This window comes from Aotus nancymaae, unplaced genomic scaffold (genome assembly GCF_030222135.1).
Source record: "Aotus nancymaae isolate 86718 unplaced genomic scaffold, 86718_ANA_hifiasm-v0.15.2.pri h1tg000011l, whole genome shotgun sequence".
In the NCBI taxonomy this organism is placed as follows: domain Eukaryota; kingdom Metazoa; phylum Chordata; class Mammalia; order Primates; family Aotidae; genus Aotus; species Aotus nancymaae.
The window spans coordinates 23,094,130-23,106,297 of record NW_026988422.1 but is presented as its reverse complement, the minus strand read 5'-3'; the positions used below and the strand labels follow the sequence as shown (position 1 = coordinate 23,106,297).

General features: G+C 38.0%; 1 protein-coding gene and 1 non-coding gene across 7 annotated transcripts in view; one reads left to right on the top strand and one right to left on the bottom strand.

Moving 5' to 3' along the window:
- HECTD1 (HECT domain E3 ubiquitin protein ligase 1) overlaps nt 1–12,168 on the bottom strand; it is a 91,656-nt gene that overhangs the window by 34,179 nt on the left and 45,309 nt on the right. For all 6 annotated transcript variants that reach the window (XM_064374699.1, XM_021674898.2, XM_064374697.1 and 3 more), the window contains 4 exons: nt 8,557–8,691; nt 7,867–8,013; nt 5,660–5,754; nt 3,090–3,195 (listed from right to left, as the gene is read on the bottom strand). In XM_064374699.1, coding sequence (XP_064230769.1) covers nt 3,090–3,195; nt 5,660–5,754; nt 7,867–8,013; nt 8,557–8,691 — 483 coding nt within the window. The remainder of the gene's footprint in view (nt 1–3,089; nt 3,196–5,659; nt 5,755–7,866; nt 8,014–8,556; nt 8,692–12,168) is intronic.
- On the top strand, nt 6,619–6,724 carry LOC135274375 (U6 spliceosomal RNA). Its single transcript, XR_010342217.1, has one exon. It is a non-coding gene; the product is annotated as a U6 spliceosomal RNA (small nuclear RNA).

Below are 12,168 nucleotides of genomic sequence, written 5' to 3'. Positions count from 1 at the left end.
CGATCTCTTAAGTTCGTGATCTCCCCGCCTCAGCCTCCCAAAGTGCTGGGATTACAGGAGTGAGCCATCGCGCCTGGCCCTTTTTCTATTTTTGAGACGGAGTCTCACTGCTGTCGACGAGGCTGGAGTGCCATGGATTGATCTTGGCTCACTACAACCTCTGCCTCCTGGTTTCAAGCAATCCTCCTACCTCAGCCTCCCAAGTAGCTGAGATTACAGGCACATTGCACCATGCTCGGCTCATTTTTGTTTTTTTAGTAGAGATGGGTTTCGCTATATTGGCTGGTCTCAAACTCCTGACTTCAGGTAATCCGCACACCTTGGCCTCCCAAAATGCTGGGATTACAGGCATGAGCCACCACACCCGGTCTATTAAACATTCTTTAGGCCAGGCACGGGTGGCTTAGACCTGTAATCCTAGCACTTTGGAAGTCTGAGGCAAGAGGATGGATTGCTTGTGCTTAGGAATTCAAGACCAGCCTGGGCAACACAGTGAGACCTCATCTCTACATATTAAAACAAACAAAAAAATTAGCCAGGCATGCGTGCCTGTAGTCCCAAGTACTGGGGAGGCTAAGGTGGGAGAATCAACTGAGCCTGGGACACAGAGGGTGCAGTAAGCCACGATCGCGATGCACTCTAGCCTGGGCAACAGAGCTAGACCTGGTCTCAAAAAGAAGAAAAAAAAAAAAAAACCAAAAAATTATTTTATAAAGCAGTCACTGAGTAAGTTATAGTGGTTATCGAGAAAAAGACAAAGTTAACTTCTAGAATTTCTAAACAACTTCAAATATACAGTTTAAATAAACTTATAAAACTTCTTAATCAAAGTATTATATCTTCAACTTATAACTCACAATTTTCCAGGTAAGTTTTTGAAAAGTAGCTAATTAGCTTACTCCTTTAAAGCTAGAATATATTCTACAGGATAAGTATCCCTAATCTAAAAATCTGGAATCTTGAAATGCTCCAAAATCTGAAACTTTCTGAGTACTGACACGATGATCAAAGGAAATGCTCACTGGAGCATTTCAGATTTTGGATTAGGAATGCTGAACCAGTAAGTATAATACAAAATATTATAAAATCCAAAACACTTCTGGTTCCAAGCATTTTGGATAAGGAATACTCAACCAGTATAATGAAAGGCTAATAAACTTTAAAAGATGCAAAATAGCTTTTAATCCAATACATTTTAGTAAGCAACAAGTATAGGACTAGCAATTTTACGTAGTTCCATTTCTGTATAAATCTTAATTCCTATAAAAACAATTAAAGACTTATATGTGCATTTCGGTAGTTTTAGACAGCAAAATTACCAGAGAGCACATTCCTGGCCTTCCTCTCTTTGGATCTCACACAATCTCCTGAAGTGAAAAATGCATAATAAAAGACATCAGTGCACTGTCCTTGAGACTTATCTCCAAACTCATTCACTTACCAAGAGCAAAGCTTAAAAACGATGGACCAAACAGTCCCCCTTGCTCCTATTATTCTGTCTGAAACAAAACACAAAGTAGTCCTCTACATCTTTTACGTATAGAATATCAGGTACAACTACTGTACTGTATAACTCCCTAGATAAGCACTCTAGTCTGGAAGTCTAGTGGCATTGGTAACAGTATTGGGTTCTCAGAGGTATGGCAAGTTTTGTTAGCTTTGCATTGCTTTGACAAATATAGACCGTCAGTCACTAAATAAAGGCTATTATTTAAAAGAAACTATACCATGAAGTAGAATGCAGAATAATTTAGATAAAGGCAAAATTCAAAGCAGAAGGCCTTTCTAGGAAACACTAAGAAACCCACATAAAAATGTGATAAAGTTCTGGGCTAGGATATTACTAAAATGTATTGTTTGTTTGCATCTAAATCCCAGCTACTAAAGAAAAGAATAATTGAATAAATGAGAATGTAAATAGGAAGTTACATACTATATATGAATATATACATATGGGGAGGAAGAGAGAAGGCAAAGAACAGACTATGAAACCGTGTAATTGATAGGAATTAGGCAATATGGTTCTAACCAATAGCATAAAGAAAGACCTGAAAAAAATTGTGCTTAAAATATCTTCATATTTTTTCTTATGTTTACAATATAGAGATAAGGAAGGGACGTGCCATGGTCTAAATGTCTATGTCCCCCAAAAATTCATGTGTTAAAAGTTAATCCCCTGTGCAGTGGTGTTGGGTGGTGGAATCTCTGGAAAGGCTCTGCCCTTATGAATGGGATTAGTGTCCTTATACAAGGGGTCTGAGAGATCTTGTTCATCCCATCTACCATGTGAAGACACAGCTAGAAGATTCCATCTAAGAGGAAGAGGCCCTCACCAGACACCAAATCTGCTGGCACCTTGATAACAGACTTCTCAGCTGCCAGAATTGTGAGCAATGGATTTGTTTATTAACTTCACTGCCTAAGGAATTTTGTTACAGAAACCCAAATGGACTATGACAGAACTTGACTCATAATTATAGAATAAGAGAAACGTTTTACTCTGCTTTTTCCACAGATAAAATATCTTTTGCCACTTATGATCTATGAAATATAATTCTTTTAACAAATATTAAATGAATAAATGCCTAATTTTCCAGTGATTTGATAAAACAAAATAGACTTCAAGCCATTAAGCTAAAATCTTTAAAGATTAAGTAGAATTGGGCTGGGCATGGTGGCTCACGCCTGTAATTCCAGCAATTTGGGAGGCTGAAGTGGGTGGATCTGAGGTCGGGAGTTTGAGACCAGCCTGACAAACATGGAGAAACCCCATCTCTACTAAAAATACAAAAAATTAGCCGGGCATGGTGGTGCATGCCTGTAATCTCAGCTACTCCAGAAGCTGAGGCAGGAGAATTGCTTGAACCTGGGAGGCGGATGTTGCAGTGAGCCAAGATCGCACCATTGCACTCCAGCCTGGGCAACAAGAGCAAAACCCTGTCTCAAAAAAAAAAAAAAAAAAAAATGGATTAAGTAGAATTGTTTTTATTTTAATCCAACGTGAAAAAAAATAATTTTTTTAAAAGAAAAGTTTGACACTGTTCCTAGATGCATTCAGCAATACTAGCTACTACATTTTTTATGGTTACCTGGAGGTTATATGTGGATCCTGGTGTATCATACAAATGGAGAGGTAGACGTTCAATAGATTCTAGTACAGCTATTAACTTTCGAATTAATGCAACTGCTGGTCGACTGTGAAGAAGTAATTATTATTAAGACCTTTTGTATAACTGCATGCAAATGTTTATGCAGAAAATACAGTAATCAACTTCAATATATGCATGCCCCTATTTTTCATGACTACAAAGTTTAATTTTGTATTAAATTATGTTTGAGTAGATAAAAATACTCTTACAACTCAATTTCCTTCACTTAAATATAAAATATTTCATTTCTCTAATAAAAACTTTATCAACTATAAAGTAGATGTATGATTTATTTTTAAAGTTTAAACAATTTTACTGTATAATATTTGATAAATAAAAAATAATATAAAGCAACAAAGTTTTGAAAAAATATTTAATGGCAAGGGTATCACAACATATACTGTCTCATTATTGGAGTGTAAATTGCTATAACACTTCTGGAAAACAATGTGAAAATTTGAATCAAGAACTTTAAAAAATCGTCTTGCAGAGCTGGGCAAGGTGGCGCATGCTGGAGTCCTAGCTACAAGGGGAAGCTTAGGCAAGAGAATCGCTTGAGCCCAGGAGTCTGAGGCTATAGTGCAAAATTATGGCACATGTAAATATCCACTGCACTTCAGTCTCAGTAACACAACAAGACTCCATCTCTTTAAAAAAAAAAGTGAGGGTGGCCATACATGGTGGCTCTTGCTTGTAATCCCAGCACATTGGGAGGCCAAGGCAGGCAGATCACAGGTCAGGAGTTAGAGACCAGCTTGACCAATGTGGTCAAACCCCATCTCTACTAAAACTACATAAATTAGCCAGGCCCACTGGTGATACGAGCCTGTAATCCCAGGTACTCAGGAGGCTGAGGCAGGAGAATCACTTGAACCCAGGAGGCAGAGGTTGCAGTGAGCCGAGATCACGTCACTGCACTCCAGCCTGGGTGACAGTGAGACTCCGTCTCAAAAAAAAAAAGTCACCTACAACTTTCAGCACAATATTACCACTTATGGAATTTACATAAAAAGATGTTACCACTGAGACTAGTATATTTGACTAATAGTAATAGTTTGCAAAGAGCTAAATTGTTTAACATAGTAATACTTCAATACGTTACTATACACTGTAAAGATATATGCATTCATTAAAAATGAAATTTGAAATTAACACAATTAGTTGAATAAATTGTATAATTTATTGTTTTAAAAGTGCAATCTTATTCAAATGTACACAGAATAATATAATGAACCTTCATCAACCCAGCTCTAGTAATTAGCTACTAATGACCAATCTATTAATATCTATATTCCCACCCAATCCTCACCTTTTGTTTTTTTTGAGACAGAGTCTTACTCTGTCACCCAGGAGGCAGGCTGGAGTACAGTGGCATGATCTCAGCTCACTGCAACCTCTGCCTCCCGGGTTCAAGGGATTCTCCTGCCTCAGCCTCCCAAGTAGCTGGGATTAAAGAGGCCCACCACCATGCCTAGCTAATTTTTGTATTTTTAGTAGAGATAGGGTTTTACCATGTTGGCCAGGCTGGTCTCGAAGTCCTGACCTCAAGTGATCCACCCACCTCAGTCTCCCAAAGTCCTGGGATTACAGGCGTGAACCACTGTGCCTGGACTCAACTTCTTATATAGTTTGAAAAAATGCTAAAGAGCTTATTATTTCATCTAGAGATATTCTTTGTATATAAATCTAACAAAAGAATTTTTTTTTAAATGCTATCATTACTTTTTTTTTTTTTTGAGACAGAGCCTCACTCTGTGGCGTGATCTCGGCTCACTGCAACCTCCACCTCCTGGGTTCAAGTGATTCTCCTGCCTCAGCCTCCTGAGTGGCTGGGATTACAGGTGTGCACTACCACACCTGGCTAATTTTTGTATTTTTAGTAGAGACGGGTTTCTCCACATTGGTCAGTCTGGTCTTGAACTCCTGACCTCATGATCCGCCCGCCTGAGCCTCCCAAAGTGCTGAGATTACAGGTGTGAGCCACCATGCCCAGCCTTATTATTACATTTTTAAAAAGAACAACTATTACTTATTATCAAACATTTTATCAGTGTTCAAATTTTCAACTATCTTAAACAGGCATGTAATTTAAACTAAGTGATCAGGCCAGGAATGGTGGTTCATGCCTACAATCCCAACACTTTGGGCAGTCAAGACAGGAGAAATATTTCAGCCCAGGAGGGTGGGGCTGCAGTGAGCCAAGATGACACTGCATTCTAGCTTGGGCAACAGAGTGAAATCTTGTCTGAATTTACAAAATAATAATAATAATAATAATGAATAAGTAAACTAAGTGATCGGCTCACTCATACCAGACAAGTAATTTAAATTATTCCACTAGATTAAAAAAAACTTCAAAAATTTTCCTCTTATTATACGTGTATGTCACATTCCTATTAAATAAGAGTTTCTTTTGTGTGCATAAATGCTATTCTAGACTTCTTTTAGAGGAAGTATATCAACTGTGTAAACATCACAAACATCAAATTCAAAGAAATTTGGTGTTTTACCTTTCATCATCTTCATTTTCACTAAAGGCGGTTTTAAAAACATTTATTCTTTCTACCAGTTGACTACAATCTTGTTTCATATCCAAATCCATGCTCTAAAGAAAACAAAAAGTATAAAGTCCAAAACAAAAAGATATTTAAGAATCTTACTGAAATTTATTAAAAACTAAGAGACAAATGTTAACATTTAAAAATTATCACTACAATCTGAGTAAAATCATTATTTCATCTTTCATTAATATATGAATGAATGAACATTTTCCATTTTAACAGTACTATTTACTTTAATAAGTATTAGGAACAAACTGCTACATCAAAACCATGATTCCATAGATATTACTAAGTGATATGTGATATATCACTATAATAAATGGGAATAAATGCAAATAGTAAAGTTTATGAAGGGACTATGGGATTGACTGAAGTTCAAGTGAATTTTTTTTTTTTTTAAGAGACAGAGTCTTACTCTGTCTCCCAGGCTGGAGTACAGTGTTGTGATCTTGGCTCACTGCAACCTTGCCTCCCAGCTAAAGCAATTCTCCTGCCTCAGAATTACAGGAGAGTAGGTGGGACTACAGGCATACTCCAACAAACCTGGCTAAATTTTTTTGTATTTTTAATAGAGATAGGTTTTCACCATGTTGACCAGGCTGGTCTCAAACTCCTGACCTCAAGTGATCCACCCACCTCGACCTCCCAGAGTGTTAGGATTACAGGCATGAGCCACCATGCCCAGCCTAAAATGAATCTTAGGAGTGTATCAGCACATACAATGATTAAGATGAAGAAATCAACTCTGGCCATGCACAGTGGCTCACACCTGTTATCCCAGCACCTTGGGAGGCCAAGGCAGTCAGATCACTTGAGCCCAGCCTTGGCAACATGGCAACAGATGCACATGCGTAGGAGTGCACAAACACACATGCACACACACACACTAAAAAGAATTAAATTGAGTAGTCCTTGTCTCAGGAGCACGTTTACCAAAACTGGAATGATATAAAGAAGATTAATATGGCCCCGGGCAAGGATGACACACAAATTCATGAAGCATTCCAAATTTAAAAAAATAAATAAATAAGTAAGAACTGAAATGAAAAGAATTCTTTCATTAAAATAAAGGTAAAAAGAGCTGGGTGCAGTGGCTCATATCTGTAATCCCAGCACTTGAGAGGAAAAGGCAGGTGGATCACCTGAGGTCAAGAGTTCGAGACCAGCCTGAACAACATGGCAAAACCCCATCTCTACTAAAAATACAAAAATTAGGCAGGCATGGTGGCAGGTGCCTGTAATCCCAGCTACTCAGGAGGCTGAGGCAGGAGAATCGTTTCAGCCCAGGAGACAGAGGCTGCAATGAGCCAAGACTGTGCCATTGCACTCTAACCTGGACAACAAAGTGAGACCGTGTCATAAATAAATACATGAAAAAAGTTTTACCACAATAAAGAGACATACTTAAATTGAAAAAAATATATAAAGTTATTAGCAAGTATTTATCAAATTTTCACATAAGCTTCCTAAACTTTTACTGTTCATACATTAATTTTATGCATATAACTTAGGTACTTAAGGTCTACACACATATTCTATTTTATATAACTCATATGAAAATCAGAGCAGTGAATTACGATAAATCTAGGCTAAATATTTTTAGTCAACAAAACCTTTAACAAATTATAGGCCGGGCGCGGTGGCTCAAGCCTGTAATCCCAGCACTTTGGGAGGCCGAGGCGGGTGGATCACGAGGTCAAGAGATCGAGACCATCCTGGTCAACATGGTGAAACCCCGTCTCTACTAATACAAAAAATTAGCTGGGCACGGTGGCGCGTGCCTGTAATCCCAGCTACTCAGGAGGCTGAGGCAGGAGAATTGCCTGAACCCAGGAGGCGGAGATTGCGGTGAGCCGAGATCGCGCCATTGCGCTCCAGCCTGGGTATCAAGAGCGAAACTCCGTCTCAAAAAAAAAAAAAAAAAAAAAAAACCAAATTATAATTAGGGAACTTAGAAATCAAAATAAAATTATTTAATTCATTTGGCTCAAACTAATGATATAACTTAAAGGCTGGAGAAATTAGAAATATTAACATCATTCAGCTTTTAAATATTTCTTGACAAAACAAACTAAAAATCACTCAACCTATCAAAGGAGTAACTACAAATAATTTTTAAAACTATATTTTTGTTCTTTACTACTTGATAAACTTACATTGTTTAAAACAGTAAGAAGTGCTTGTACCAAGCCACTGCTGCACATTTCATAAGGTGAAATTGTGTTTTCATCCTTCAAAAGTACAATTAGGTTTTCTAAAGCTGTCTTCATTAAATCTCTCCAAGTGTTCTCACTCTCAATACACTAAAAGAAAAAAAATTAATGAAAACAATCAAAAAGATAAACATAGCTCTTAAAATAACTTACCAGAACATCAATTATGAGAATAATTTAGATATTAAGCAAAATTAAAAGTTCAAATTATTAACACAAATTATGTCTACCAGAGGTCAGCAAATGTTTTTGTAAAGGGCCCATGTAAATATTATAGGCTCTGCAGGCCATATACTCTGTGTTACGACTATTCAACCATGCCCTTGTAGAACCATGCCTAAGTAGTAGAAAATATGTAAACGAATAAGCATGGCTATGTGTGATAAATTTTACGGATACTGAAATCTGATTTTCATGTGTCTTGAAATTCTCCTTTTGGTTTGTTTTCAATCATTTAAAAATATAAAAACCATTATTTCCTCATAAAGTCATACAAAAATGGGTAGCAAGCCAGATTTGGCTCCTGGGCCATAATTTGCTGACCCCCTACTCAATACCATGACATAAAGGATAGAGGGGAAAACATCAAACTAAAATTCACTATGCATCATTAAAATCTAGAGGTTGACATACTTGTCTATTTGTATGAAGTTCCCAAGATGACTCTAACTGAGTTGCTATGTTTCTGAGTGTTACCACTACTCCACGAGGCATGCTTTCAACAGCTTTAAAGTGGTCATCGTATAAATCTCGAGCCATAGTTCGCACCTACCAAAATAAACACAACAAATGTGAATTTTCACTACAATTAACAATTTTACCAAATCTTCACTTTTATAGACACTCATATTCACATATTTCACCATGAAAAAGTATGTGTGTATTGTCATTTGGGGACAAATGATCTCTCGCTGAAGTTACAGTTATTTGAGAAAATAACCTATGTATGTCCTGGGTCTAATGAAATTTAGCACATGATATTATTTATAAATATATGCTTAAGTAATGTAAATTTAGTATTCACCTAATGCTATTGTAATCCCAAACTAACCCAGCATAACTCTAATGCAACAGAAAAAATGTATCTCTCTGAACTACTTAATACCTTTCTATTCTATTTTGGTATGCCCTTCAGAATTAAAAGATGGCAGTCATGGATATCAGACAACTTCGAAGAAACTGCCTCTTTATAAAACAGTATTCATAATTAAAAACTGTGATTAAAACTAAAGACCTGGTGTGGTGGCTCATGCCTGTAATACTAGCACTTTGGGAAGCTAAGGCAGGCGGATCACTTGAGGTCAGTCCGGAGTTCAAGACCAGACTGGCCAACATGGTAAAATCCCATCTCTACCAAAAATTAAAAATAAAATTAGCTGGGGATGGCTGAGCATGCCTATAGTCCCAGACACTCATGAGGGTAAGGCAGGAGAATCATTTGAACCCAAGAGGCAGAGGCAGCAGTGAGCCAAGATTGTGCCACTGCACTCCAGCCTGGGTGACAGAGCAAGAATTTGTCTCAAAAAAAAAAAAAAGAAAAAACTAAGTTAAAATTATTTCTGCCTAAAATATTTTGATGCACACTTGTTTTTATATGCAAAAGAATAGCCATTTACTCACTGAGTTGCCACTGATTTCAAATCAAGAAAGTGGAGTAATAATTTTTTAAAATTTTAATTATTCTTATAATTTCAACTTTTATTTTAGATTTGGGGGTACGTGTGCAGGTTACATGAGTATATTGTGTGATGTTAAAGCTGGGGATACAAATGATCTCAAAACCTAGATAGTGAGCAGAGTACCCAACAATTTTGGAACCCTTGCCTCCCTCCCTCTCTCCACTGCCCCTATAATCTTTTTGTTTTTAATGAGAACACAGGATTGCTAATGTTTTCATTGAATTTTTGTAGTTTGTGTTATAAAATTCAGTCCCCTGTAGTCTAGATTTGGTTGGTTAATATAACATATTAGGTATTCCAAAAAACTCTTGAGATAGGTGATTTATAATCAGATTTATTCAAGGATTCCAGGCTTGCAAATGTGAGTATTCGTTAAAATTTGTAACCTCAAAATCAATCATTGCAGTGCTTTCACATTCATTCATGGACATGCACAGAGCAGCAATAAATTTAAGGTGCCCAATATGCATGTTTTCTGCAGAATTCAAAAAGGTGATACTCTTTTTTGCTTCAGGTCTCATACCATAAACAAGTGCCCTATTCACAATCTACTTAACATAGTGCTTAAGGGCTATCCAGTGTTTCTTTCTTCTTCTTTTTTTTTTTTTTTGAAACAGAGTCTCATTCAGTCGCCCAAGCTGGAGTGCAGTGGTGCGATCTCAGCTCACCACAACAGCCTCTATCTCCTGGGTTTAAGCGATTTTCCTGTCTCAGTCTCCCAGGAGGCACATGCCACCATACCTGGCTGGGTTTTTTTGTATTTTTAGTAGAGACGGGGTTTCACCATGTTGGCCAGGCTGATCTTGAACTCCTGACCTCACGTGATCTGCCCACCTTGGCGTCCCAAAGTGCCTGGATTACGGGTATGAGCCACCGCACCCAGCCAGTGCTATCCAGTGTTTCTAAGCACAAGAAGACTGTGATGTACCTTACAGGAAAAAAAAAAGTGTGTGCTAAAATAAGCTTTGTTCCACCATAACAGTGCTATTGGTCAGCTCAATATTAACAAATCAACCATACATATCAGGCTGGAGGCAGTGGCTCACACCTGTAATCCCAGCACTTTGGGATGCTGAGGTGGGCAGATCACTTGAGGTAAGGAGTTCGAGACCATCCTGGCCAACATGGTGAAACCCCGTCTCTACTAAAAATATAAAAATTAGCCGGGCATGGTGGCATGCGCCTGTAATCCCAGGTACTTGGGAGGCTAACACAGGAGAATCACTTGAACCTGGGAGGCAGAGGTTGCAGTAAGCCGAGATCATGCCACTGCACTCCAACACAGGCAACAGAGTGAGATTCTGTATCAAAAACCAAAAAACAATACATAGCAAATAAGGTGTCTTTAAACAAAAACATACCAAAAAAAAAAGGTGACAAAAGTGTTGTCACCACAGGCTGTAGGCCTAGAAGAAATCTAACCCAGTATTTCTCCTATGAGCAATGGTTCAATATTCACAACAATTTTATAAAATATACTGTCAGCTGGGCGTGCTGGCTCATGCCTGTAATCCCAGTACTTTGGGAGGCAGGTGGATCACTTGACGTCAGGCATTCGAGACCAGCCTAGCCAACATGGAGAAACTCCATCTCTACTAAAAATACAAAAATTAGCCAGGCACATTGGCTGATGCCTATAATCTCAGCTATTCAGGAGGCTGAGGCAGTAGAATCGCCTGAGCCCAGGAGATGGAGGTTGCAGTGAGATTGCGCCACTGCACTTGTTCAGTCTGGGCGACAGAGCAAGACTCCATCTTAAAAAATAAAATAAGGCAAGGTGCAGTGGCTAACGCCTGTAATCACAGCACTTTGGGAGGCTGAAGCAGGTGGATCACCTGAGGTCGAGAGTTTGAGACCAGCCTGATGAATACGAAGAAACCCTGTCTCTACTAAAAATACAAAATAAGTCAGGCATGGTGGCAGATGCTGTAATCCCAGCTACTCCAAAGGCTGAGGCAAGAGAATTGCTTGGACCTGGGAGGTGGAGGTTGTAGTGAGCCAAAATCTCACCATTGCACTCCAGCCTGGGCAACAAGAGTGAAACTCCATCTCAATAAAAAAAAAAATAAATAAACAAACTACTGTGAGTAATGAAAACTGATCATATTTAGCTCAAATTCCTTATATAATAGTATCTAATGGCTATATTGAATTGAAGAGATATTTCTTTCTCAAATCCTGGGTTTGAAGAAATCTCGGGGAGGGGCATAAAAAAAAATCTCTGGCTTCACACTTTTTAAAAGAACATAAGAAAAATTAAAAGTTAGTTATAGAGGTTGATATATATATTCATTAAAAAAAATGGGAGACTAAAAGAACTATGTTCTTTCCAAAGTGTAGCACTTACAATATCTTTGGGATAACCTAGCACATTCAAACAGAAAATAAAGACGTGAACATACTTATATAAAACACTTGCTTCAAAGAAAAACCATTAATACAAGACGGGCGCAGTGGCTCACACCTGTAAACACAGCATTATGGGAGGCTGAGGCAGGTGGATCACCTGAGTTCAGGAGTTTGACATCAGCCTGGCCAACATGGTAAAACCCTGTCTCTACTAAAA